Source organism: Chelonoidis abingdonii, chromosome 1 (genome assembly GCF_003597395.2).
Source record: "Chelonoidis abingdonii isolate Lonesome George chromosome 1, CheloAbing_2.0, whole genome shotgun sequence".
In the NCBI taxonomy this organism is placed as follows: domain Eukaryota; kingdom Metazoa; phylum Chordata; order Testudines; family Testudinidae; genus Chelonoidis; species Chelonoidis abingdonii.
In genome coordinates, this window is record NC_133769.1 from 31,732,474 (window position 1) to 31,758,043 (window position 25,570).

General features: G+C 39.6%; 1 protein-coding gene across 1 annotated transcript in view; it reads left to right on the forward strand.

Annotated features, from left to right (window-relative positions):
- The window catches only part of KIF21A (kinesin family member 21A), a 157,948-nt gene that overhangs the window by 65,369 nt on the left and 67,009 nt on the right, over positions 1 to 25,570 (forward strand). The window contains 9 exon segments of the mRNA XM_032803988.2: positions 454 to 588; positions 5,579 to 5,746; positions 7,770 to 7,885; positions 12,013 to 12,208; positions 13,547 to 13,736; positions 15,470 to 15,533; positions 17,349 to 17,552; positions 22,074 to 22,112; positions 24,826 to 24,913. Of these exon segments, the coding sequence (XP_032659879.1) occupies positions 454 to 588; positions 5,579 to 5,746; positions 7,770 to 7,885; positions 12,013 to 12,208; positions 13,547 to 13,736; positions 15,470 to 15,533; positions 17,349 to 17,552; positions 22,074 to 22,112; positions 24,826 to 24,913 (1,200 nt within the window).

Genomic DNA, 25,570 nt, shown 5'->3' on the forward strand with positions numbered 1-25,570 from the left:
CCAGCATGTATATGTGTATCCTAGGCCCTGTGTATACTACTTTTCCCATGTTAGGAAAGCATTCTTGTAATGACTTTTACTGCAGTGGTTTTAAAATTCTGTCCCTAAAGCTTGTTAGTGCCCGTCTTGGGAAATTGTATTGTAGATGATGCTCTAGTGCACTACTGCTTTAAGTGGTGGACGGGTATCTTCTTGTCTCTCGCAGAGGGATATAGCTATAGAAAGCTCAGAAGAGTGTACTGAGAAGCTACAGTGAAACCACATAACTCTTCGGTCTGCTTATAAGAGTCCATGCAGTTTTCATTTAAAAGCAGCTGAAACATTAGTTGAGCAAGAAAACAATCTATTTATAGCAAGAGCATTTCTAAAGTGCAGGCAGGCAAGTGTAGCAATTCTTGTTCTCTTTTTAAAAAAAATAAAAAATGGAATATATACATTTTGTCTCTCTTACAGATGATACAGTGTTTGAAGTTGGGTGCTTTATCTCGAACCACGGCCAGTACTCAGATGAATGTTCAAAGCTCACGTTCGCATGCCATCTTCACTATACACTTGTGTCAAACCAGAGTTTGTTCTGCAATTGACACTGTATGTATTACAGATTTACAGTACTTTGGTTTAGTGACAGCTTTTCTGAATGTGAATATCAATTTGTCAGACAACTGTTCTGTGTTTGAATTACATTTGGTAAAAATATCTCACTCATCACCATGCCATTTGCTCGGCACTATGAATAATTTGATCTAATCTGTGCACCTATAACCAGCCCCATAACTGGAGGCAATGGTAGACTTGTCAATTTCATATGTGAATCAGCCACTGTTGGACTGTTTAGCTCCCTCTTCCCTTCCTGTGAGAGAGGCTTTCAGTTGCTACTGGGAGTGGGAGGAGGAGAGGAAGTCCTGCCTATGGCACCTCTTATTGGTTATTCTGCCAGGGAGGCAGATGGGCAACCAATCATAGGGCTCAATTTCACTAGGAGGCTGGACCTTCTCACTACACTGCAAGTATGGGCTCCAGCCTCAGCCAGAATCATGTAATTGTGAAAAAATAGCAAGAGTTGGCAATATTTTGTAACACAGTGGTCTGGCCTGGGGCCAGCCGGCCCTGTTTTAAGTGGAGCCCCATTTAAGAACAGGTTGGGAGCTGGTCGTTCACAGGATCCCAACCAAGGTGAACCCCCTGCCCCGCATAGCTCCTCTCCTGTGAGCAATGGGGGAAGGATGATTCCTCTGCTCTTTGCCCCTCTTTTCTCCCTCCCTGCACCAAATGGCCTGGGAATGGGCAGAGGGGGGTGAAGACCCTATGGAGTTTTCCCCCACTCCTGGAAGGGGGATAGGGGGACCCCACTGCAGCCCCCCCCCCAGGCTTGGGAGAAGGAGGTGAAGAACCACAGAAGGAGCAGAGGTGCAGTTGGGGCAGCTGAACTGATGGTGGGGCCGAACAGATGGGGTGAAGGTTGGGGTGCTGAACTGATGGGGGTGGGGACAGAATTAGCTGCTGGGCAGGGGCCAGGAAGATATGGGGGTGAGAGCTCCTGCAACAGGGTCCAAAATCATCATCACGCAATGAATTTGGAAGAGTGGGCAACACTAATCACACACAGGAGATGTGCAGAAAGAATTCAAAAATCAAGGGACAAACATCCCTCCAAGTCTTTTTAAAAAAATTCTCATGATTTTTTGGGGGGATTGAGTCTTGAAGTTGACAATACTAGTTACACATCCTTTTTTCTGGGGGGGCTTTAGTAAGATCTTATGAAGATGTGATATATGACATTACTGGATCCTGATACCCAAACTTCAGCTGATTAAAAGGCTCTCTTGTGTTTCTACAGTGCCTGGCATAATGGATTCTTGATCCTAATGGACACAACTGGAATACAAATAAATAATCAGTTGGGGGCAGGGTACCAGGTTTTGCTTTTTTCCATAGACAGCAGCTTCTAGAGGCTTGTTACTAGGGTAACAGATTTACTCCTTTGGCAGATAGTACAGCAGTTGAAGCCTCTGCTTCCCAGGAAGGGTAGGCAGCTGGGTCTGCAGAGGATTGAGAGGGTTCTCTACTCTCTACATTTACGCCCTCTGCACTTAAAGAAGTTCTTAAACCTATAGTTTATTTTCTAAATTAGCAAGAATGAAAGGATGCGTTAATACTGAAGGAGTGAGGAGGAGTGTGTGTGTGTGTGTGTGTGTGTGTGTGGTATAAATTAGCTATATAACTGTTACAGACTCAGAAGTAAGATACTGCAACTCTTAAGAAAAATGTTGCACAGTAGTGCAACATTTTCTATTTTGAAACCTACAAAATCACCTGAGAAAAATGAAATGCTTAACTTCTAGTAAGCTTAAACCACAAAACATTGCAGTCAAAGACCACTAATGGCTGAGGGGACTATTAATGGATGCAAAGACTATCACACTCTGGTCATCAATTTTAAAACCAGTCCATATTGGCAGTGATTGAAAATTTGTAATATTTTAACCAGTTTGCAGAATACGCCTGTATGAAATGAGTTGGTCTTAGTCCAACTTCAGTGGACATGTCCACAGCACAGATTGCCAACAAGAGAGCAAATTAGTGTCTGTTTTCATGGCAATTTTTAGTAGAGGGTCCAAGGAGGAAATAAATAAGCATAGGAAAAGAACTATCTTCTCAACTCACAGGTGCTGCCTATACAGTAGGATTGAGCCATATGGGCAGAGTGAGGACTACTGTTAGACACAGCATAGGCAGCAGTACCTGTTTTGGGATGGGTAAGACTTCAGTCTCCAATGTAAGCATCAGCAGCAAACATACAGTTTACTAAGGACCATTGCACCAGCCAGAGTAACCGCAGTTGATGACATCACGCCAGGCATGGTATAGTGAAATTCTCAGATCTGGCTCAGTCTTGTTGTCATAAATAGATAGCTAAGGGTTAATGTTTCTTTCACCTGTAAAGGGTTAACAAAGAGAACCAAACACCTGACCAGAGGACCAATCAGGAAACCGGATTTTTCAAAGCTCAGGGGAGGAAATGTTTGGGTCTTTGATTTCTGTTTCCTTGTATTTGGGGTTTGTTCTCTTTGTGGAATAGAGGAGACATGCTTCTTGGTATTGTGATGTAAAGAGATTGCATCAGTAACTCTCAGGTTAGCCCAGAGAGGAAAGTCTGGGTGGGAGAGAGAGGGGGAAGGGAAGTGGGTTATTTCCCTTTGTGGTAAGACTCAGGGCTTCTGAGTCTTGGGTTCCCCAGGGAAGGTTTGGGGAGACCAGAGGGAGCCAAAACCCTGGAATTTTTGGCTGGTGGCAGCGAGATCAAATCTGAGCTGGTAATTAAGCTTTAGAGGGCGGATTGTGACATTCTCACACAAAAAGTCATAACCACTTTATGCTCACCAGAATGTTCGGCACTGACAGCGCCATATGACATGTCTCTTGCTGCTTCCACTTCTTCTGTAAGACAGGTCTGCGTTTTCTGACTGGTATAGATGTACAGGCACGTATGCAGGTTTTAGTAGAGTCTGAACTTCATTCTGCACAAAGCTATTTTTTGCATTCATAATCAGCGACATCAGGCACTTCATGTGAGGAGGTGGTGAGACTATCGTCGTGCAGCAGAACACCAGTTGCTGCCAACCTGTTTGACTTTGCAGGCCCTAGGTAGATGAACTTCGTACACTCTGCATGATACTGACGCCAACGGGCTACTTTAGGGGGCTCTTGTGACCCATCTCGGAGGTTCTGGACCTTCGGGCTTCTGATAAGATTGTTAAACCTCAATGTCAGGTGATGTTTGAGACATTGGAAGGACAAGGATAGGACTACTAATCTTCTTAAAAAATTCTATTTATGAAGTGGCGCTAATGGTAATGCAAAGACATGTTTTTGCTTTCCCATGCATGAGGTATAATGGATTTGAGTGACCTGAAACGTCCTACCTGATCAGTGCAAGGTGCTGCCAAGACTTTATTGCGCTGGTTGGTGGCAGCGAGATCAAATCTGAGCTGGTAATTAAGCTTAGAGGGATTCATGCAGGCACCCAGATTTCTGGACGCTAAGGTCCAGATTTGGGAATGCTTATGACACTTGTGAATCCATGAATCTCTGGGGTGGCCCTACATGCGGTGCCAGGTAACGTCAGAATATGCACCTGTTTGCGCATTGATCGAGAGTTTGTGCTGGTGTGCTTTTGTCCATCCTGGTGACATTGCTGAAGAACATGCAATGGTGCTTTTTAATATAATGTGATTGAAGGAAGGCCAGATCTTGGGATTGTGACATTTCACACAAAGTCATACCACTTTATGCTCAGAATTTGGCACTGACAGCGCATATGGAATGTCTCTTGCTGCTCCACTTCTTCCTGTAAGAAGGTCTAGGTTTCTGACTGGTATAGATGTACAGGCAGTATGCAGGTTTAGTAGATTCTGAACTTCATCTCTGCACAAAGCTATTTTTGCATTCATAAGCAGGACATAGGCTTCATGCAGGAGGTGGTGAGACTTGTTCGTCAGAGAACATCCAGTTTGCTGCAACTGTTTGAACTTTGCAGCCCTAGGTAGATGAACTTGTCAACACTCTGCATGATACTTGACCCCACTGGTACTGGGGGCTCTTGTGACCCATCTCTGAGGTTCTGGACCTTGGGCTTCTGCCATAAGATGTTAAACCTCAATGTGCAGGTGATGTTTTGGAGACATTGGAAGGCAGGATAAGGACTACTAATTCTTTTCTTAAAAAATTCTTTGAAGTGGCCTAATGGTAATGAAAGAATGTTTTTGCTTCCATGCATGAGGATATGGATTTGAGTGACTGAAACCGTCCTATAGCTTAAGCCACTAAAGACAAGGTGCCTGCCAGACTTTATGCAGCTGGTCTGAAGAGATTAGGGTGTGCTGGTAGCATTTGTTACTAACTTGATGGAAATGTTGAATTTTTCCTTTCCTTTTTCTCCCTTCTCCTGCCCCTACTTCATCCCTGGTCTAAAATGTGGGTTCTGCTATAAGAGTGGCAGCTGGGAAGAGGATCAGAAGAAAATAAGCATTTTTTACAATGAAGTTCTGGGATGATGCCCTAATGATAGCTGCGGACCAGGATTAGAAGTACAGAGTAGTAAATCAGTGGATCTTTAGCTAACATTCACTGTGCTATTTTGGCAGGTTGATGAACTAAGCAAATGTGTGTTACTTTAGAAAGTGACAGACAATGCATTTTTTAACCAATTGTTGGGGTGAGTTGGGAAGATCCAGGTTTATGATCAAACTTTATTGCCAGGCTGTCTAGCTTTTTTTGCATTTCTTAATACAATGTTTTTCTCTAGTAAGAAGCAGTTGGAGCTGTTTAGGCTGAACACTTGTGTGGAACTTTATTTTGGTGCTGATATTTGTTTCAAGTTGGGTTTTTATGAAAAATATGTTCATGTGTGCAGCTAAACTTGAGGAGGATTTGGGAGTAGTTGCTTTGTTAAAAAGAGATAGAAGGGAACAGCACTGTCCCTTGTCAAATAATTGCTATTTGAGCCTTGTTAATATGCAGTAAAGTGTTTTACATTTTTTCCTGTTGCAAAACTTTTTAAATTCTTTCTTTGTTGCAGGACAGTGTGATAGATAACAAGATAATTTCTGAATCTTCTCAGACGAATGAGTTTGAAACCCTTACTGCCAAGTTCCATTTTGTTGATCTGGCAGGATCTGAAAGATTAAAGCGTACAGGAGCTACTGGAGAGAGAGCAAAAGAAGGCATTTCTATCAACTGTGGACTAGTAAGATTAAAGACTTGTTTTGTTAGGCTGTTAACCTCTTTTCTTGCTTTTCGTTCTCTTCCATTGAGTAATCTCTGAAGTGGAAATATTTAGTGATGCTCAGAACTAAGGACTTCAGTATGAGAGCTAAGAAATGACAATTTATAGGAGTTCTAACTAGGTTCCCATGCTTGTTAACAATTCCTGGGTTGCACTAGACTGTAACTAGAAAACTGTGGTATCAGTAATTCTCTCTGAAAGTAACTTGGGCCCCGCAGAAAATATTTATAGATAAAGTGTACCCTCTACTGATTGTAGTGGCAGTCACATTGTACTGTACTTTCGGCAAACAAAAGCTATAATTAAAATATGTTTTCTGTAATAAAATTTTAAATAAAACTAAAAAATATATAGTAGGTTGCTAGGCTTATAGTCATAATATGAAAATCAAAATATTTCTTTGAAAGGACGCAATCAACTTGAAATATAATTCATTAAAACAAAAAATTTCAAGTAGTTTCTGGTCCTATGTCTATCCCTGTCTATTTCGATGATTTTACAATTGAATTTTACTATTTACAAAAAAAAATTCTCTCCCCTGTTGCTGTGTGAAAGACCCAGACAGATAGGGGAAATTGACGGTCTTTAACTGATTCCATGTCAAGCCTCTGATCCTTGCACTTGCTTGGAGCCTTGTTGGTTTATTAGGGCTCTTGTGGGTATAAGGATCTGCCTATGCAATTTTCTTTACAGGACTGGGTTCCAAGTTTGTTCATTTTACGGGTGAAAACATGCCTACTAACAGCCAGACTGCACACTTAGCCTGTGATCAGAACATAACTTCTTTTTCTTTCTGGCTCATGTATCACCAGTGGTAAATATTCTGCAACTGGAGCTTAGTTAACAATTTTATTAACATTGTGAGAGGCAGAAAAGAGTTCAGCTCAGTTTCCCATAATTGTACTAACTCTGCAGATCTAGCAGGAGTTTTTGGTTTCTCTGGTTTTTTTAAAATCTTACATGTTTGCTTTAGTAACAAAAATGTAACATGCATAAAATCTGATAAGGTGCTGCTTTTATAAAGTCACCATAGCTACACTTAGAAAAAATATTTTAAACATTAACATTTTAATTCGCTGAATTACTTTTATAGCATTTTGTTGTAATTCATAGGTGGCAAATGACTTAAACAAATTCAAGCATATGGGAACACTACTGAAAGTAGCATTGAATCTGAGATTTTATAATTGTTGGCTCAATTAAGACATTTTACAAGAATATATTGGGAATTAGTTGCACAGAGTGCCACCTCATGGTATTTATTTAGAAGAACAAATATAGCTGAGATGCCATAGATGCAAAGACCTCAAAGAAAGTGGTTATTTTCCTTTACATTTTAGACCCTGATACTGTAAATGCTTACACACATGAACAATCCCATTGAAGGAAAAACGTGTACATAGGTTTTTGCAGGATCCAGGCAATAGATTGTTTATAAATACCGTGTAAACACTTGCCATAACAATGTAGTGTCTGTGGTAATGGAAAAATCACAACTAAAGAATTCTATACTAGCACCTCAATAAATAGAAAATTCAGGGTATTCCTTCTTTCATATCTGCAAAGGTGTTAAGTGCTCATTTTTATGTCAGAATAATACTGATGTAAGATGTTTGGTTGTTTTTTCTTTTAATATGAAACCAAACTTAGTAAAATTAAATATAATAAGGAAGATACCTTCTATGAGAAATAGCTTATAAATTTAACAATCATCAAATTAAATGGCTGTTACAAAACAAAATGATGAATACTGCTACATGTGACCCTCACTTTGGATTAATTAAGAGAGCATATGCTTGCCACATAACCTGGTTGTTTATAAAGACAGCAGATTACAACAGTCATTTAATTTATTATTGCGAGCATGTAAATATAGAATAGTGCATAACAAAATTACTGTACCTGGGTCAGTAACAACTATTTTTTTAAATAAGGTTACTTAAAATTGACAATAAGTTTGTTGTAAAATTTGTCATCTTTTTAGCTGGCACTTGGCAACGTAATAAGTGCACTGGGGGATAAAAGTAAGAAGGCAACTCATGTACCATACAGAGATTCAAAACTCACAAGACTACTTCAAGACTCTCTTGGGGGAAATAGGTATGAAAATTGATTATTATATACTACATTGTGATGAACCTGGTTTGACGGCTTTGGTAAAGGACTGCATAATTTTAAAGAATATTATCAGTTTACTATTTCTGAGGCTTAAAATGTTTTGGTGGCTGTGTATTTTATTACAGAACTCAAGATGACTAGAAATGTGTAATTTAAATGAAAACTTTCCTTTACTCTGTCGGAAATAAAAATACTTTTTGTATTGTGTTCGTGCATGAGAACAGGAAAGTAAGATATACTATGAACAAAAGTGAAAATGACCACTATATTTTCCTTCTGAGTGAAACTAAAAAACCACTAACAGTATAAACATTGAAAGCTACAGCAGATTAATTTAATTTCCAGTAGTCCAAGGTGATATTAGTAACATAGGGAAAAAATTTAAGTTAGTTGACATTGTCCCTTTCAGTGGCATTGTGGATATACTTCGCTTATGGCTAAATGGTTTGAAATATTATCTGCCAATTAAGAAGAGACTCCTTTTTAAATTATGTAATTTAAATGTTGTAATTTCATTGTTGCATCACGGCCTTATTAATTAGAATGCAGTTGGAAGTTGTAGACATTTTTGGCTTGAAGGAGAAGGGTTTTTTACATGGCTTATTTTACGGGATGTTCTGACCAGTCTTTGGTGTGTTACAATATACAGTTAGTGTCACAAAGGAGGTGACAAGTATCAGAGGGGTAGCCGTGTTAGTCTGGATCTGTAAAAGCAGCAAAGAATCCTGTGGCACCTTATAGACTAACAGACGTTTTGGAGCATGAGCTTTCGTGGGCAAATACCCACTTTGTCAGATGCATTCGCCCATGAAAGCTCATGCTCCAAAACGTCTGTTAGTCTATAAGGTGCCACAGGATTCTTTGCTGCTTTTACAAAGGAGGTGAGTTCCTCAATGTGAATAGAATTCTGAAACATTTTATTATCTCAGCAGTGTTTTATTTTAAAAAAAACAAACAAACCCAAGAGGATTTCATTATCTAGCTGCCATTTTAATTTTGCAATCCAGTTTGCCTCCCCACAATATTTTTTGGCACTATTCTTTATAATCCCTCACTCCTCCGTTCTCCCCATCTTTGCATTTGTATGTTTGAAGTAGTTTTTCAAACTACTACTTGCCCATTTGCTGCGGGATTGGGGTTTGTGTGTGTGTGTGAGATTTAATAGTTTGATAAAAGACCAATTTTTTTTTGTTAATATCAGTCATCATTTTAAACAGAAACTGAGTAGATTTTTGTGACTAAGCTAATATATTTTCATGAGTTTTCCAAGCTTGGTTTAAAGAGTTAATTGTCTCTTGCTTATATTCCTCTAGTCAAATCCTTAGCCTCTAACATTAATCACAGTTAGTTACTGTGGAGATGACTGTGATACAAAGTATTATGACTTCAGTGAGAAATAATACCCTGTACTTAACATATTATAGCTCTTGTAATCTTCAAAGTCATCATAAAAGTTAACCAGCTAATTAAGCAATAAGCATCCAGGCTCAGATGAACCCTGAAAAACAAACATGTTTGCATGCAAATATCCATAATAATTTAAAATACATAGGCCCTACCACAGAGAAAGAGCTTCTGCAGCTGCTGACTGATAAATCTCCTGTAATACACATCCATGTACACTACTTTCAAGTCACTGGGGAAAATGCTTTCCAAAAGCAGCTGCATACACCAGGTTAGGCAGGAGATAATAATCTCCTGCCTAACCTGGCGTATGGAGTCTGACTCTCCCAATCTGATCATCAAGTAGTGTAGTCCATCTCCTGGGAGTAGCCTCAGGATTTCTGAGCATATGCTCTCTCTGCCTCCTGCACTGTCATCTTCTTTGGCCTTTATGCAGCTTGCATGACTCAGAATGCCACAGATATGTTTCATGATGTAATACTGAATTGAATCCTGAAGAAAACAAAGCTAGTATATCACCATAATTGTCTCTAGATAGAACCAGTTAAAAATAGTATTGTGTTTGGTGCCACAGGTGAGGGTATTGTCTTTGAACCTAGATATACAACCCTAGTGTCCGTGTTATAACCCAAATAAAGGTTCTAACAGGTGCATGACACTGTTTTGATATGTCACCAATCCATTATGGCTGCAACTGAGTGATATCTTTACCAAACCTGGAATTGCCAAAAGATTTCACAGATGATGTCTAACCACATTTTGAAATCCAGAATGTCCTTGCAGAAATCAAATTAATAGATTTTTTTTCCTGTTGCCTGTCTCATATTCTTATTATGATAGGAATCAGTACGTACTTACTTTCATTAGTTGTGTAGTTCACCTGTTAAAGTGGATAGTCACTTCTGTTAATTTTGTTTTAAATATCAGAGTTCTTTAACTTTGGAAAGCAGCTGTTGCTTGCATGCAGAATCAATTCTTCATATAACTTTTTGGTACTTTAACATTCCATTGAATATATTGCTCTAACGTTCCATTGAATATATATTGTATATGTTGTGGACATATCACACACAATCTTTTATTACATCATAAGAGTTGCTAGTAATAAGTCCATCTATGTTGTACTGCACCCCAAGGACCTTAGGTGATCGTAATGCTACTACTGTGTCTGTGTATTGTTCTCACTATGCATAATCCTGGCCAAAAGTTGCTGCTGTAATAGTTCTGAAGCAGTATTTAAATATTAATCTTTTGTCTATATTATTCTTACAAAGATACTCAGCACTGATGCTATTTTATTTGAAAAGCGTTTGCATTAGGCAATATGTGACATGAAAACTTGCTTAATTTTCATGTTATTTTTACATGTAAGGGAAAAGTAAAATGAAGGGAATAGACGGAATTTTGTTAAAATAGTTCATCATGAAAGTCTGATGGTAAAGCAGAGCTGAAGTTCCCACTCAGTGTGTCAGAGGGAAGTAGTATTATTGTAGTAGTATTATGTCAAAGACCTTGACTGAGCATGCTTAACTTGCAGCTTGAGTCATCGGTTTCACACTATCATTAAAGATAAACGCGTGCTTAAGTATTTTTCTAAATTTGTGCCTGAAGGGAACCAAAGAATAATTCCTAAGTTCTCGTCCGAGCTCTGAGATTGAGGTCTTGGGCAAGCTATTTCCCTTTTCCAGTTTACTTTCCCAAGCTGTACAATGGGGATAATAATGACGTGACAGACAATTAATGAGTTTCTCTTTGTAAAGTCTTTTAAGTTATAAAGAACTACCGAAATGGTAAATAATTACCATTTATTTTACTTGTAGGATCTGAGATCAGTTATTGATTAGCAGAGAGGTGGGCAAACTACGGGCCGGGAGCCACATCTGGCCCTCGAGCTCCCGCTGGGAAGTGGAGTTGGGATCTTGCCACACTCCACACAGCTCCTGGAAGCAGCGGCACATCCCCACTCTGGCTCCTATGCGTAGGGGTAACCAGGAGGCTCCACGCACTGCCTCGACTCCAAGCCCCACCCCTGCAGCTCCCATTGGCCATGAAGCGCAGCCAATGGGAGCTGCAGGGTGATGCCTGTGCACAGGGCAGCATGCAGAGCCTCCTGGCCACGCCTCGTCATAGGAGTCAAAGCGGGGACATGCCGCTGTTTCTGGAAGCTGCTTGAGGTAAGCGGTGCCTGGAACCTGAGCCCCTGGCTCCCTTTCATGCCCCTTCCCCTGCCCCAGCCCTGATCCCCCCTCCTGACCGCTGAACTCCTCGGTCCCAGATGGAGCACCCTCCTGCACCCCCAACTCCTCATCCTCAGCCCCACCCCAGAGCTTGCACCCCCAGCCGGAGCCCTCATGCCCTCCTGTACCCCAACCCCCAATTTTGTGAGCCTTCATGGCCCACCATACAATTTCCAATACACAGATGTGGCCCTCAGGCCAAAAAGTTTGCCCACCCCGGATCTAGTATCTTATATGCAAAAGTAAGATGATTTAAGGACAATATGGTAGCATTAACTCACAATTTCCATGCTTTTAATGGTGTAAGTCACATTCTGAACATTTTTAAAGTTAGTTTAAAGTCAGTGTTTTTGTATCAATATTTATTTTAGTTGATGTATTTGATGCCATGGCATATGGGCTGTTTTGCATAATTTAAAAGGGTTTTTGTTTTGATTTGTAAAGTTGATCTATATCTGTAACTCACAGCCAAACAGTTATGATAGCATGTGTGAGCCCTTCAGACAGAGACTTCATGGAAACTTTGAACACACTAAAGTATGCCAATCGGGCACGAAACATCAAGAACAAGGTGATGATTAATCAGGACAGGGCTAGTCAACAAATCAATGGTTTACGCAGTGAGATTGCACGACTTCAAATGGAACTTATGGAGTACAAAACAGTAAGTAAATTTTATTAGGGTTTCTTTCATTTTAGTATATCACTACCATTTTACAACTCATTTTTCTATTAGCTACTTCTACTGCACAAAATAAAAGAACAGAATAACACCTTTAACTTATATAGCACATGGTGGCATCCGAATTTTACCTTCAGATATGAATGCATGACTACCGTTGATGTCAATGGAAGTTGCATATCAGATGGCAGAGCGTGATCTTATAACATATACAGAAAACACTTCATTCACCACTAAGCTGTGGGGGTAGATTACACAACAATTTAGGATGGCACGTGAGTAAGAGTATCATTTTTTAGGAATGTAGTTATTGTGATGGTTAAAGATTTAAAAACCTATTGTGGTTAAAACAATTTATATAGGTTGGAAATTTTGCATCTCAGTTGTAGAGATTCCTGCACTGGTTTGACTGGCAAGAAACCAGATCATGGGTTAAATGTTTTACACAGAGTTCTTGAAACATCAAAGTAAATTCTGGACTCCGATTTTTAAAACTACAGTGTAAGTTATACATGCTGAATATTCATATTGTACTATGCCAGCTTAGTATTTTTTCAGCAACAAAATAGAATCATTTTGAGGGAACTGGGGTTATTCAGTCTGCAGAAGAGAGGATTGAGGGGGGATTTGATAGCAGCCTTCAACTACCTGAAGTGGGATTCCAGAGAGGATGGAAGTAGGCTGTTCTCAGTGGTATCAGGTGACAGAACAAGAAGCAATGGTCTCAAGTTGCAGTGGGGGAGGTCTAGGTTGGATATTAGGAAACACTATTTCACCAGGAGGGTGGTGAAGCACTGGAATGGGTTACCTAAGGAGGTGGTGGAATCTCCATCCTTAAAGGTTTTTAAGGCCTGGCTTGACAAAGCCCAGCCTGGGATGATTTAGTTGGTGTTGGTTCTGCTTTGAGCAGGGGATTGGACTAGATGACCTCCTGAGGTCCCTTCCGACCCTGATATTCTAGAATTTCCAGCAAATGTACTACTATTAAACCAAGCAGTCTCCTTCCTTGGTTATGGTTATGAGAAAATGCTTTTATCTTAACAAGAAAAGGGATGGATTACATATTTCCCTCACCCATGCTAATACATGTTCCTGTGGCTTATCACAGACTAAGAGAATTTCGTAGGAACCTGTTAAAATAATGGCAGCTCATAGCTGTTTTGAAAAATATGCTTATGACAGTAATCTTTGAAAGAATGATTGCTTCCACCTTGAAGTGTCTTTAGAAATGTATGGAATTTTAAGTGGACTGCCTTTTCTGAGTTGAATGAATGCTTGGTTCAGATCAGTGTTAACTAGTAATAAATGTGTTTTCTCTAGGGCAAAAGGATTATTGATGAAGAAGGTATTGAAAGCGTCAATGACATGTTTCATGAAAATGCTATGCTGCAAACAGAGAATAATAACCTGCGTGTAAGAATTAAAGCAATGCAAGAGACTGTTGATGCACTAAGAGCCAGAATAACACAGCTTATGAGTGATCAAGCAAACCAGGTCCTTGCAAGAGCAGGTATTGTGTACTTTTTAAAATTGAAAACTGTCTAAGACATTTATTAATGAGGCGGCTAACTCTTGCTTTTCAGTTCTTGCAGGTTACTTAGGGCAGAAACTGCAAAACTTACTTCTGCAGGAAAAAGCCCCCTCTCAGCAGTCTTCATTGTAGTATTTAGAAATTTTAGTAGTAGAAAAGTTGTTTAAGGCCCCAATTGACCAGACCACTTTAGTATGTGAGTAACTTTAAACATGTGAATGGTTCCAGTGGATGGACATGTGTGCTTAGATGCTTTGCTTTAGATTGGAGCCTAGATGCGGAATGGGTGGATCTTGTCATGATTTCCTCATATCGTAGACTAGATTGAAATTGCTTTATCTACTGCTCGTTTTGCATGTTGCTTCAGAGCAATCTGAGGAGCTATGTACATATCCTGCATTACTACATCTATGATGAATATATTATCAGCATTAACTAATATAGAAAATAAATAGAAAAAGTTAAGTTTAAATAATGTTGAACTTGTGACACAAATGAGAAAACTTACATTTCAGACTGGTAACTCATTGTAAACTCACATGTCAAAGATCTTGCCTACGCTTGTGGTATCATTTTTTAAAAAATCCCATCAGTTCAGCTGAACCAGTGTTAGAACTGGTGGAAGGCCTAATGTAGATAAAGCTCTTGTGACCACGCCCATTTTACCACTGTGCTAATTAAACTTGCTTTTCAGTGTACCAGACACTCTTCTATAGGAGAGTTCCTGCTGGTTCATCTGTACTGGTGTTAAAATTATGGGAATTTGGGGGGAAAGGGGGAAATAGCTAGGCCATTCCTTAACCAAGGTGTTAGCCTTACTACAAAACACCTCTGAAGTCCTCTATATACGTGTCAGTGAAACTTCTGGGGGCAATGGTGATCCAGCTGGGGCCAGTTTTATTTATAGTATAAACAGCCTTAAAGTCTCATCTACATTGGTCTCATAGTTATCTTTTAAAGGCTGTGTGCATACCCAGTCCTATGAATCACTGTATTGTATGGTTTGTCTGACTTGTGTGTGTGACCAATTCCATGTTAAAACCTAGAGACGCTTCAGTTTTCCCAGATATAAAATTGCAGCCAGCAGAGGGAGGCGAAAGCAGGTTTAGAAGCTGTTTTTCCCCTTGTGCCCAACAATGGGGTTGTGCAACTTGGGAAAGTCCGCATTTGCCAAGCTATTGGGAATCAATGTGCATGTCTGTTGGTGTTGATATCAACATCAGCAGGAGTGGAGAAAAGAATGAAAATTAAACTGTCCAAATTAAATAATAAATACAATTAAAGGACACAGGAAACGGTTAAGTTCCTCTGTATGGAAAATTTTAGGCCAAAATCCCAGTGGTTGTCATTTTAACCTCAATGTCTCAAGATTTTTGATGCCTAACCACTTTAATGTTACATCTTCAGAGAGAATGTCATTTGAGTTGCAAGACTGGTAGGTGTTCAGTGTGACACGTTACTTACACATATACTATACATTGCTGTTAAGCTCCTCATTTCACCAGATCTTTTGTTTTCCTTTTGAAGAAACACACTTGGTTGCTGCATTCTCAAGTTATGGATGATATACAATATATATTTTTTCCACAAATGAGGAGAGAATGTAAAGTGGGAAACCCAAATAGCCCTATTCCACTGCATCCAAATTAATTTAATGTGAAAAGTTATATTACATCACTTTCTCTCTCTCTCTCTCTCTCTCTCTCTCAAAGGAGATGGGAATGAAGAAATCAGCAACATGATTCATAACTATATCAAGGAAATTGAAGATCTCAGGTACTTGTATAACATGCTGTGGTGTTTTGAGTCACATTTATGGGCGGGAAAAACCTTTCAGAATGTAGATGCTTTCTAAATTGCTACTCGCTATATCATTGGCGAGGCTGAAAATGAACATTGGAAATAGCTTTATGGTTTAGCAGAACCTAGTAACTTTTTGTATAAGTAATGGTATTTGAGAAAATACTTTAAAAAAACCAAACACCTTGTGTGATGACACAAAGTTGAGAGGTATTGCTAACACAGAGAAGGACTGGGATATCATACAGGAAGTTCTGGATGACCTTGTAAACTGGAATAATAGTAATAGGATGGAATTTAATAGTGAAAAGTGCATTTAGGGATTAATAACAAGAATTTTAGTTATAAATTGGGGACACATCAGTTGAAAGTAACAGAGGAGGAGAAGGACCTCGAAGTATTGGTTGATCATAGGATGACAATGTGATATGGCTGTTAAAAAAGCTAATGCAGTTTTTAGGATGCATCAGGCAAGGTATTTCCAGCAAAGATAAGGAGGTGTTAGTACTGTTATACAAGGCACTGGTGAGACCTCATCTGGAATACTGTTGGAGTTCTGGTCTCCATGTTTAAGAAGGATGAATTCAAGCTGGAACAGGTACAGAGAAGGGCTACTAGGATGATCCAAGAATGGAAACCTGGCTTATGAAAGGAGACTGAAAGAGCTTGGCTTGTTTTGCCTAACCAAAGAAGGTTGAGAGGGGATATGATTGCTCTTTGTAAATATACAGAGGGATAAAATTAGGGAGGGAGAGGAATTTTTAAGCTTAGTACCAATGTGGACAAAGAACAAATGGAATAACTGAACACTAGGAAGTTTAGACTTGAAATTAGATCAATGTTTCTAACCATAGAGGAGTGAAGTTCTGGAACAGCCTTCCAAGGGAAGTAGTGGGGGCAAAAGACATACTGGCTTCAAGACTAAGCTTGATAAGTTTATGGAGAGGATGGTATGATGGGATAGCTTAATTTTGCAATTAATTTGGCAATTGATCTTGATTATCAGCAGGTAAGTGGCCCGTGTGGTCTGTGATGGGATGTTAGATGGAATGGGATCTGAGTTACTACAGAGAATTCTTCCTGGTGCTGGCTGGTGAGTCTTGCCCACATGCTCAGGTTAACTGATCGCCATATATGGGGCGGAAGGAATTTTCCTCCAGGGCAGATTGGCAGAGGCCCTGGAGGTTTTTCACCTCTTGCACAATGGGGCACGGGTCACTTGCTGGAAGATTCTCTGCAGCTTGAGCTCTTCAAACCACAATTTGAGGACTTCAATAACTCAAACATAGGTTAGGGGTTTGTTACAGGAGTGGGTGGGTGAGATTGTGTGGCCTGCATTGTGCAGGAGGTCAGACTAGATGATCATAGTGGTCCCTTCTGACCTTAAAGTCTATGAGTCTATGAGAATCTAAAATTATTATTGTACGTGCCCTGTATTTTTAAAGGAAGATAAAGATTATTATGAATTTAACTGGTATCTTTCTTTAGACTTAACCTCACTGTTCCTTAGAGGTTACCTTGCAAGTAGTGATCCAGCCCAATTCCCAAGTTGCATTAGTAAGCTGATAGGGTCACGGTATGAAATGATATGATCTCTGGAAATGTCAGAGTGTTTTTTTTCTTAATACTTTATATGTGTTCTACAATGGCTTAGAATTTGTTTTTAAGTTTGAAAACAGTTTGGTTCAGGTGCTGTGAAACTACCAGTATACTCTTTCTATATCCATAGTATTTCTAACTGCATGATATCTTTGTGGTTTTTTTAATGGTTTTGTTTTCTTTTGTTGTTAGAGCAAAATTCTTAGAAAGTGAAGCAGTTAATGAAAATCTTCGACGCAGTCTGTCAAGAGCTTCAGCAAGACCATCATATTTTGGAGGCCCTTCAGCATTTTCTGCTTCTGTGCTTTCCTCAGAAAGAGAGACTTTGGAAATTCTTGATATAGCTAAGAAAGATTTAGAAAAACTGAAAAAAAAAGAAAAGAAGAAGAAAAAAAGGTAGCTTTATAAATCTATATTTTTAATGTTTTAAACCCTTTTTATGCAAAGGGGTGTATTTTAACCAATGAGCCTTAAAAATGTATTGTGATCCTTGCACAGGATAGGGCTGTAAGCGGCTTAAACTGCAAACACTTAAGCACATACTTAAGGTTATGCATGTGTGTTTCCACTGACTTCCTTTCTGTAAAATTAAGCACATAGTATTTGCAGAATCAGGTCCTCAGTCCTAGTGCATGTTTTTGTCATTTGAAACTTGGAATAATTTTGAAATTATAATAGTAAAAACTCATATGTGTATTGTTGTCTTCACACAAGTCTGATATTTCAGTGAGAGAAAATAACTATTTTGTGTACTCTGTTGAAACATGGAAGTAGCTTACTTCAAAAGATGTACTGAACAGCTATTGGGAATTCCATTAGTAGTTCTTGAATGGCTTCTTTTGCTTGTACGTCTTCATTTTCTATCCCTGTTTTTATTCAAGACCTCCTACTTCACTGCAATACCATGCTTCATTATTTTCTTTTATTCAATTTCTAACCCATTGAAATGCGCATAGACATTGATATCTGTTCAGAGAGCAAGGATCCATTCATTGATACATTGATTCCTCTAAATATCAAATAGTTCTCTTTTCTCTGAAATCTTCCTGTGCTTTCAATTTATTATGTCATTTTTATTGGCTGTTGAAACTTACAAAAATAAGTAATCAAGAATTTTCACAACTTTAAAAAAAAATCTTCTACAAATATGAAATACTGAGGTCAGTAGTTCTGTATGAGGAAGGTCTATTGGATTGAGTCCCATATCTATAAAAAGTCATAACCACAAGAGTTGACTGACAAAAATACTATTAGTTGTACAAATTTACCCTTTCTCATAGTCACTAGATTCCTTTGTGCCTACGTCTGCAGGGAAGTTTTAAATTATTTATATTTTTTGGACACACACACTTGTATCTCACCTCTTTGTCAGATGTCTTTTTATGGATCCTGGAAGGTGCTGAGCATTGTAGTCCCAATCCAGCAAAACACTTTGGTAGGTTTAAATTTAAGCATATGTGCTGAGATTTACTCTTGTTTTGTTTTAAAGTTAAAGAACTATGTAAGTGTTTTGCTAAACTGGAGCCTGAGTGCTCAGCACTTCACAAGATCAAGCCCATAGAAGGAACTGGTCACTTGAAGGTTTCAAGGAATCTTTACCCCATGTACAGAATTACACAAAGGGGTATGTACTTATTTATTTATTTATTTTTCTGAAGTCTCCGGTATTGGCCATAGTGGCAGCAGGAGACCGAACTCCAGAATTGGCAAATGCTGTGAGCCAGATCCTTGACTGATGTAAATCTGCTTAGGCCGGTTATCAGGGCACGTGCCCCTGTGTGTTTTACACGTATTTAACATGTAAATCCATGTCCTTGTTCAATTCCTAAGCAATAGAATGATTGTTGTAGTCTGCTCAGATTGGGAGGCTCAGAAAATGCTGCATCTGGGTTTACTTTTGTATCCTTGCAATTATTGAATGGGATCATGGTTTATTAATACCTGCAGGGTTTGTATCACTCTTAGACTGGCTGGAGGGTCTGAGTGTGCACACTGACCACAATGAGCCTCTGCTTGAGTCTGCTCCCTGAGTCAGGAGGGGCATGTGTACAATTTGAACAAATTGTTGAATGGAATCATGGTTTATTAATACCTGCAGGGTTTTTATCGCTATCTATGTAATTTGTGGCTGATACTCCTTGGAATGATCTGTATAAAGTATACAGCTATATAAATTGCTGTTGTGTGTATAGTTAAAAAACATAAGGAAAAACCTCTTGAGTGGTGAGAAATGTTAGGGTTTGGGGGATTATACAGGTGTGGTGTGACATTCGTTAACTGTGGATTCCTCCCACCTACTTAAGGGCATTTGTGGTAGAGGGTTCTCTACATTTGTTCCACTGCAATGTCAGTAGTTGGCAATGGATTAGCCAATGAATTATAAATGGACAAATTGTCCTGAGGTTTGGAGATTTTCCTCTACTCCTGTCTCCTTCAGGCATTTAGCTGCTCTAACTGTATTGTACCTTGTTATGAATGTCATTCTTTGAAAGTTGCCTGATTAACATAGCCCTTGTATGTGCATAGTGTTCTGAAGATTTGATTTGTGCTGTCCCACATCACCCAGTGGAACCCACAGCTATACGTACCATACTCACAGTATGTACTGTTGGCTCTGAGTGGAGACCCAGCAGATGCCACCTCTCCTCTGGGCCAAGCCTGGGACAGCAGCATGGGCGGCCTCGTAGCTGGGGAATTGACACCCACGGTGAGGTGTTGGGCTGGGGCACCCAAATCCCTCACCCAGTGGAGGAGCTAGGAGCTCAGGGAAGTGCCAGGGCCTCCTGTCCCAGCCCACAGAGCTGGGACTCTGGCAGGAGTTCCCCCATTCAGTGGAAATGCAGGATCCTCAGACCAATACTTCCTGTGTAGCTGGCGAGGCCACTCATGCTGCTGTCTCGGGCGTGACCAGGAGGGAAGATGGCAGCTACTGGGTCTCTGTTCACGGCATGACGGGGGGGAGGGAGGGTTGGCCCCTCACTCCTCCTTTTGCACACCTTCCCTCCCTTCTCTGTGGTAAGTGTTGCTGGCACTCTCCTACTTCCACCAGAGCAGTGGGGGAGCTCTCGGTCTGGGTGAAGGGTCTGAGCGTGCACGCTGACTGCAATGAGCCGCTGCCTGAGTCTCCTGCCTGAGTCAGGAGGGGCATAATGATCATTTGAACAAATCCTGGGGGTGCCCCGTGTCACCAATTTTTATACAGTACTATTCTAGTCACATAAGTCAGTGTGACTAATGATGCATCATCTTAAATAGGTGTTCCTAAATCACTGTAAGGGAGCCTGAAAATCTGCTTGTATGCCCAAGTGCCCGTTTTTAAAGGAGCAACAGGTATACAGTGCTTAGAATATTTAGCCCTTGATGAGCACCTATCATAAAACTTCTTGAAGTCAACTGGCCAGCATGGCTGGTGCAACTGTCACATATTTGAGGCCTGGTGTACACTAGTGGGCGGGGTTGATGTAAGATACACAACTTCAGCTACGTGAATAGCATAGCTGAAGTCAAAGTATCTTATTTGACTTACCTCCTGTCCTCACGGCGCGGGATCGATGGCTGCGGCTCCCCCTGTTGACTCCACTACCGCCTCTCACTCTGGTGGAGCTCCGGAGTTGACAGGAGCGTGTTCGGGGATCGATGTATCGTGTCTAGATGAGATGCGATATATCGATTCCCAATAAACTGATTGCTACCTGCCGATCCGAAGGGTAGTGTAGACATACCCTGAGTATAGTGTTCTCCAATCAATGTGACCTAACCTCTCAGTTGCTGGGGTAAATTTTCCTTTCATCTTCCAATCTTTAGTTATTTTTACATACTTCATAACTTTTTTGATACATATACTAACTGTTCTTGCTTTAACCTCTATCACATTAGATTATTGATAAAATTAAATAGGTATCAACATGGTTAGTATTTTACATTAGAAGGTGCACAATGGGAAGTCATTCCAATAAATTCCAACTCAAAATTAGTTCATAATTTGAATGTAGATCAAAATTATAAAATATTTTCAGTAATTTAAGACACGTCTGCATTTATTGAAGTCATTCACATATCTCCTTACTGTAATACATCCGTCATTTTAAAAAAATTATTGTATTTTTCCCATCCCATCGCTTCTGATTTGTACTTTTTTGTTGATGTTGTAACACGCAATAAGTGGCAGATACATTTTTAATCCCAGAAGAGTAAACTCTAATATTTTGCCTTAAAACCTTTAAAAACGCCACAACTGCAAATTGCTGATGTATTCATAGGTTATGTTCAGAATGTATCATTTATAGTTTTACTGTTAGAAGTGGAAGTTTTCTGCATATTGTTCTTTTAATGCGAAGTGTGTATATATAGATGCCTGTAGCATATTCTAATATAAAATTAGTGTATTGTTTGAGTCCTAGTATGTAGCGGGGATATATATTTTGTTAGTATGGTTTAAAGGCAGTACTTTTTGAAGTTTTAAAACAATATTTTGTTAACGGCCCCTTATGCTGTTTTAAAGGGACTTTTGAAGAGCAAAAGAGAAGAAACATTTATCTTTGAAGATCATACTTTTTAAAAAGCTAATTAGAAATGATTCTCAAAATAAAATAAGCAGTTGTGTTTCCAAAAAACCCTTCACTAGTGTAACTTGAGGTATAGACAGCTACAGTACTTTATAATGACAGACTGGTCAAGCTCAGATACTAGAAACACTGCCTAGGGTACCGCAGCTCTTTAGTTTTCTCTTTACTTTTCAACTGCACAAAATGTATTGCCTTTTTACTATTTGTCGTCTTTTGATGGTATCTTTTTAAATTTCATTTTAAAATCCATAAGCTCATGTATCATTTTTACCTTCTTACCACTTCTGCTTTCACTGTCTGGTTTGTCCTTCATTGGCTTGGCCTTCCAATACTGTACCTCCTGCTTTTGAAGGCTACAGAAACTTGAGGAAAGCAATCAAGAAGAAAGAAGGTTGGAATATTTCCCAGGTTTTTAATTAAACTGTCATTTAAATTAATTTAGTTGCTATACATGAAAGGCAATTCTAGCAGTAAATTCATAGACACATATAGAGGAGTTCATTGGGGCTTTTTAAAACTGTTTTTTCTTTTCCGTTAACACTTTTTTTTTTTTTGTTTAAACAGGAAGAAACATACTATATGTAACTGGAGGTCAAGGCTAACCTTGGGCTCTTGCTCTGTTGGGCTAGTAGTGTTGGGGAAGTAATGCTTCTAGCCTTTAAAGCTATATATATAATACATACTAGTTTTAGCAGTATGTAGTGTGTGTATATATAGCTACACACTGCAGTGAAAAGCAAGCTGCATCCACCTTGCAGCCCTGTAGCTACATGTCTCTGAAAGATTCCAACAGCAGGGAAAGGCTTCAGCAGATCTTGCTGCCAGAGCCTTTCACTGCAGGGAGGCAAGGCTCTGGCAGGGGCAAAGCACTGGGAAAAGCAGTTGGCAGTGTAGACAAGGAGACACAGCTTGGGCAAGTAGAGAGCCATGTAGGGTGTGTACTTTGCATACATATCCTTACCCAGGCATGTATTTACTCTCCTTAGCCTTGCCTCCTAGTTACACTCTTGTTTATAACATCCTGGGGGGCTACATGAGTACATATACTATACACCGCCGAAAGGAGAATGCAATGTAAGTGTACCCTGAGAATAGTTGGAGGGTTAAACAGACATCATTCTTACAGTCCCCGATAATGGCAGGTTGAGAAGTAATTAAATTCTGAAAGGCATCTGGTCATCCCAGCTATGTGAGAAGAGTAGTAATGCTTCCTTATGAGAAATGTATGGAGAGAGATTAAAACAGGCCAAAAATAGTTTTCATAATGGCACATAAGGCTTGATCCATGTTTGAATGAAGTCACTGCAAAATTTCCTTTAATTTCAATGGTGTGTGACTGAAATCTCAAGGCCATCAGCCTTGCAGACTCCTTGCTACGATCTGAAAGTCAAGCTGGGTTCTTTTTGGTATCGTGTATCATCAACAGTAAGGATGCTACAATTGTAATTTTGTTAATAGTTGTATTGAAGATGAAAGGACCGGAATAGAATCCAGCTAGCTCTCTAGTGCTAAGAGGAGTTACAGTAAAATAAGCATTTATAACTCTGAATACACCCGGGAAGCAGATCTGCATCATAAGATGGTGCCATGTATACACTTACTGTTAGAAGCACACTTTAAAGCTGACTAACAAAAGTCATGTACCAAATGCCAGGAACTTCATGAATGTGCTGTGTATCCACAGTTGCCAGACTGAGTGACATTTAGAATATTTACATGAAAACATAATTATTTCTGATTCTGTGATGTCCGGCCTGCCACTGCTGCCTGGCTCCTGATCTGAGATGATGCCCCAGCATGTGTTGTGCTGCGATATAGAACTTACAGAAAAGTTCAATTTTTAATATGTGATTTTTTTTCCCAAGCAATTACACCTTCAAAAATGAATAATATATATAAAGAAAGGACATGGGAAAACATTTAAGAAATATTTGCCCTGCCTGCAATGGGCCAATTGCAGTTGGCCTCTAGAACAATTGTTATATCGCAGCATGTTATGTGCTGGGTATCATATTGTGGCAGGAGACAGTTAACCCAGGTGACTCTAGAAGCTGTAGAACCTGAAAAGAGAAATAAAGATGGTTATAGGTTATAATATGCTAAATGACTCTTTTATGTTAGCTACAAAATGAATTATGTGTGTGTCAATGAAGTAACTGGAATTTGGTACTTGATTTTTTGCAGGTCACCTTTTAACTGTGGATTTTGCTTTTTCCAGCATGACTTGGCATTTAAAAGAATGAAATAGAATATAATTCTCTTTTCAAATGGCTGTACTTATAATAGTCAGTTTTAACACACCAATCATTACAGTTCACATTTTTAAGAGAGGAAAGGGAGTACAGATATGTGGCATCCAAGTAAGATTAAGCAATATTCTAAACACTGGAAGCATGTAAATGTACTTTGAAAAAAATCTAAAATGCATACTTGACAACTGGAAAAAGTTGCTTTTTAAAACAGTGCCCTATTGAAAAAATCCTATTTAGGGTTTCTTATGATTTTTTTATGGTGTATCAATGCCTACTTTAAGCATGCTTTCATGTATAGGTACATAACCGCTCCAAAAAGCATTACAGTGTAATAAATTAGGATTCTGTTTTTCAAGATTTACGCCTGAGTTTTCAGATGATAAACAGTATAATAGATTCTACAGTGGTAACAAAATCTACTGCATGCTAAATCACACACAAAATACACTTCTATGATGTTTGGTAAAAGTCACAGGGGATACATTGCGATTTCTATCCAAAGTGGGTACTGCTATAGTATATGGAGATTTTTATTCCTGTTGCTTAAGTTTCTAGTTACAAAATTAAAAATCCTAAAGGTGAAAACTACAATTATTTTATGATCAATAATGCTGCTGTACAAACCAAGATTATGTAGGGATAATTAAAAATCAGGGCATTATATTATCTGTAGAGGTCTAGAAGTTATGTTTTCCCAGTGCTCAGCTTTGTTCACTTGGTTAGCTTCATTTTGTATTTCTCCTGTCTCTGGAGCATCATGTTTTTACAAGTGCCAATGGCAGGTTATTGGTTTAGGAAAAAAATACTATCATAGCATCAGTGATCTAATATTTCATTTGCACTTTCTTTTAGTAATGTTAAAGAGGAGAACCCAGATAACGAACAGGAGAAAAGGGATGAAAAAAGCACTTCAGAGAGAGAGAATCATGAATTGGAAGCGGTAGGTACTGTATATACTTGTTCATAAGCCAAATATTTTTGGTGAAAAAGTGACACATCAAAGAGTGGAGGTCAGCTTATGAATGGGTCTATACCAAAATTTGATGATGATAAACTCTATGGAATCACTGAATTGAATATCTAGTATAGGGATTGGCAACCTTTGGCACACGGTCCAGTAGGGTAAGCTCCCTGGCAGGCTGGGCCGGTTTGTTTACCTGCCTTGTCTGCAGGTTTGGCTGATTGCGGCTCCTGTTGGCCATGGTTCCCCACTTCAGGCCAATGGGGGCAGCAGGAAGCAGCGGCCAGCATATCCCTCGGCCCGCCCCGCTTCCCACCGGTCCCATTGGCCTGGAGCAGCAAACGGCAGCCAGTGGGAGCTGCAATCGGCCGAACCTGTGGATGCGGCAGGTAAACAAACCAGCTCGGACCGGCAGGGTACTTACCCAGGCGGGCCATGTGCCAAAAGTTGCTGATCCCTGATCTAATACATTGTAGTTTTGTTTACCTGGAGTGTCTGCAGGCATGGAGCCCTTCAGCTCCTTGTGGATGCAGTTTCCTGCAGTTCCCATTGGATGGGAACGGCAAACTATGTCCACAAGGAGCTGAAGGGCTCCATGCCAGCAGATGCTCCACATAAAACATCCTGACCTGCCAG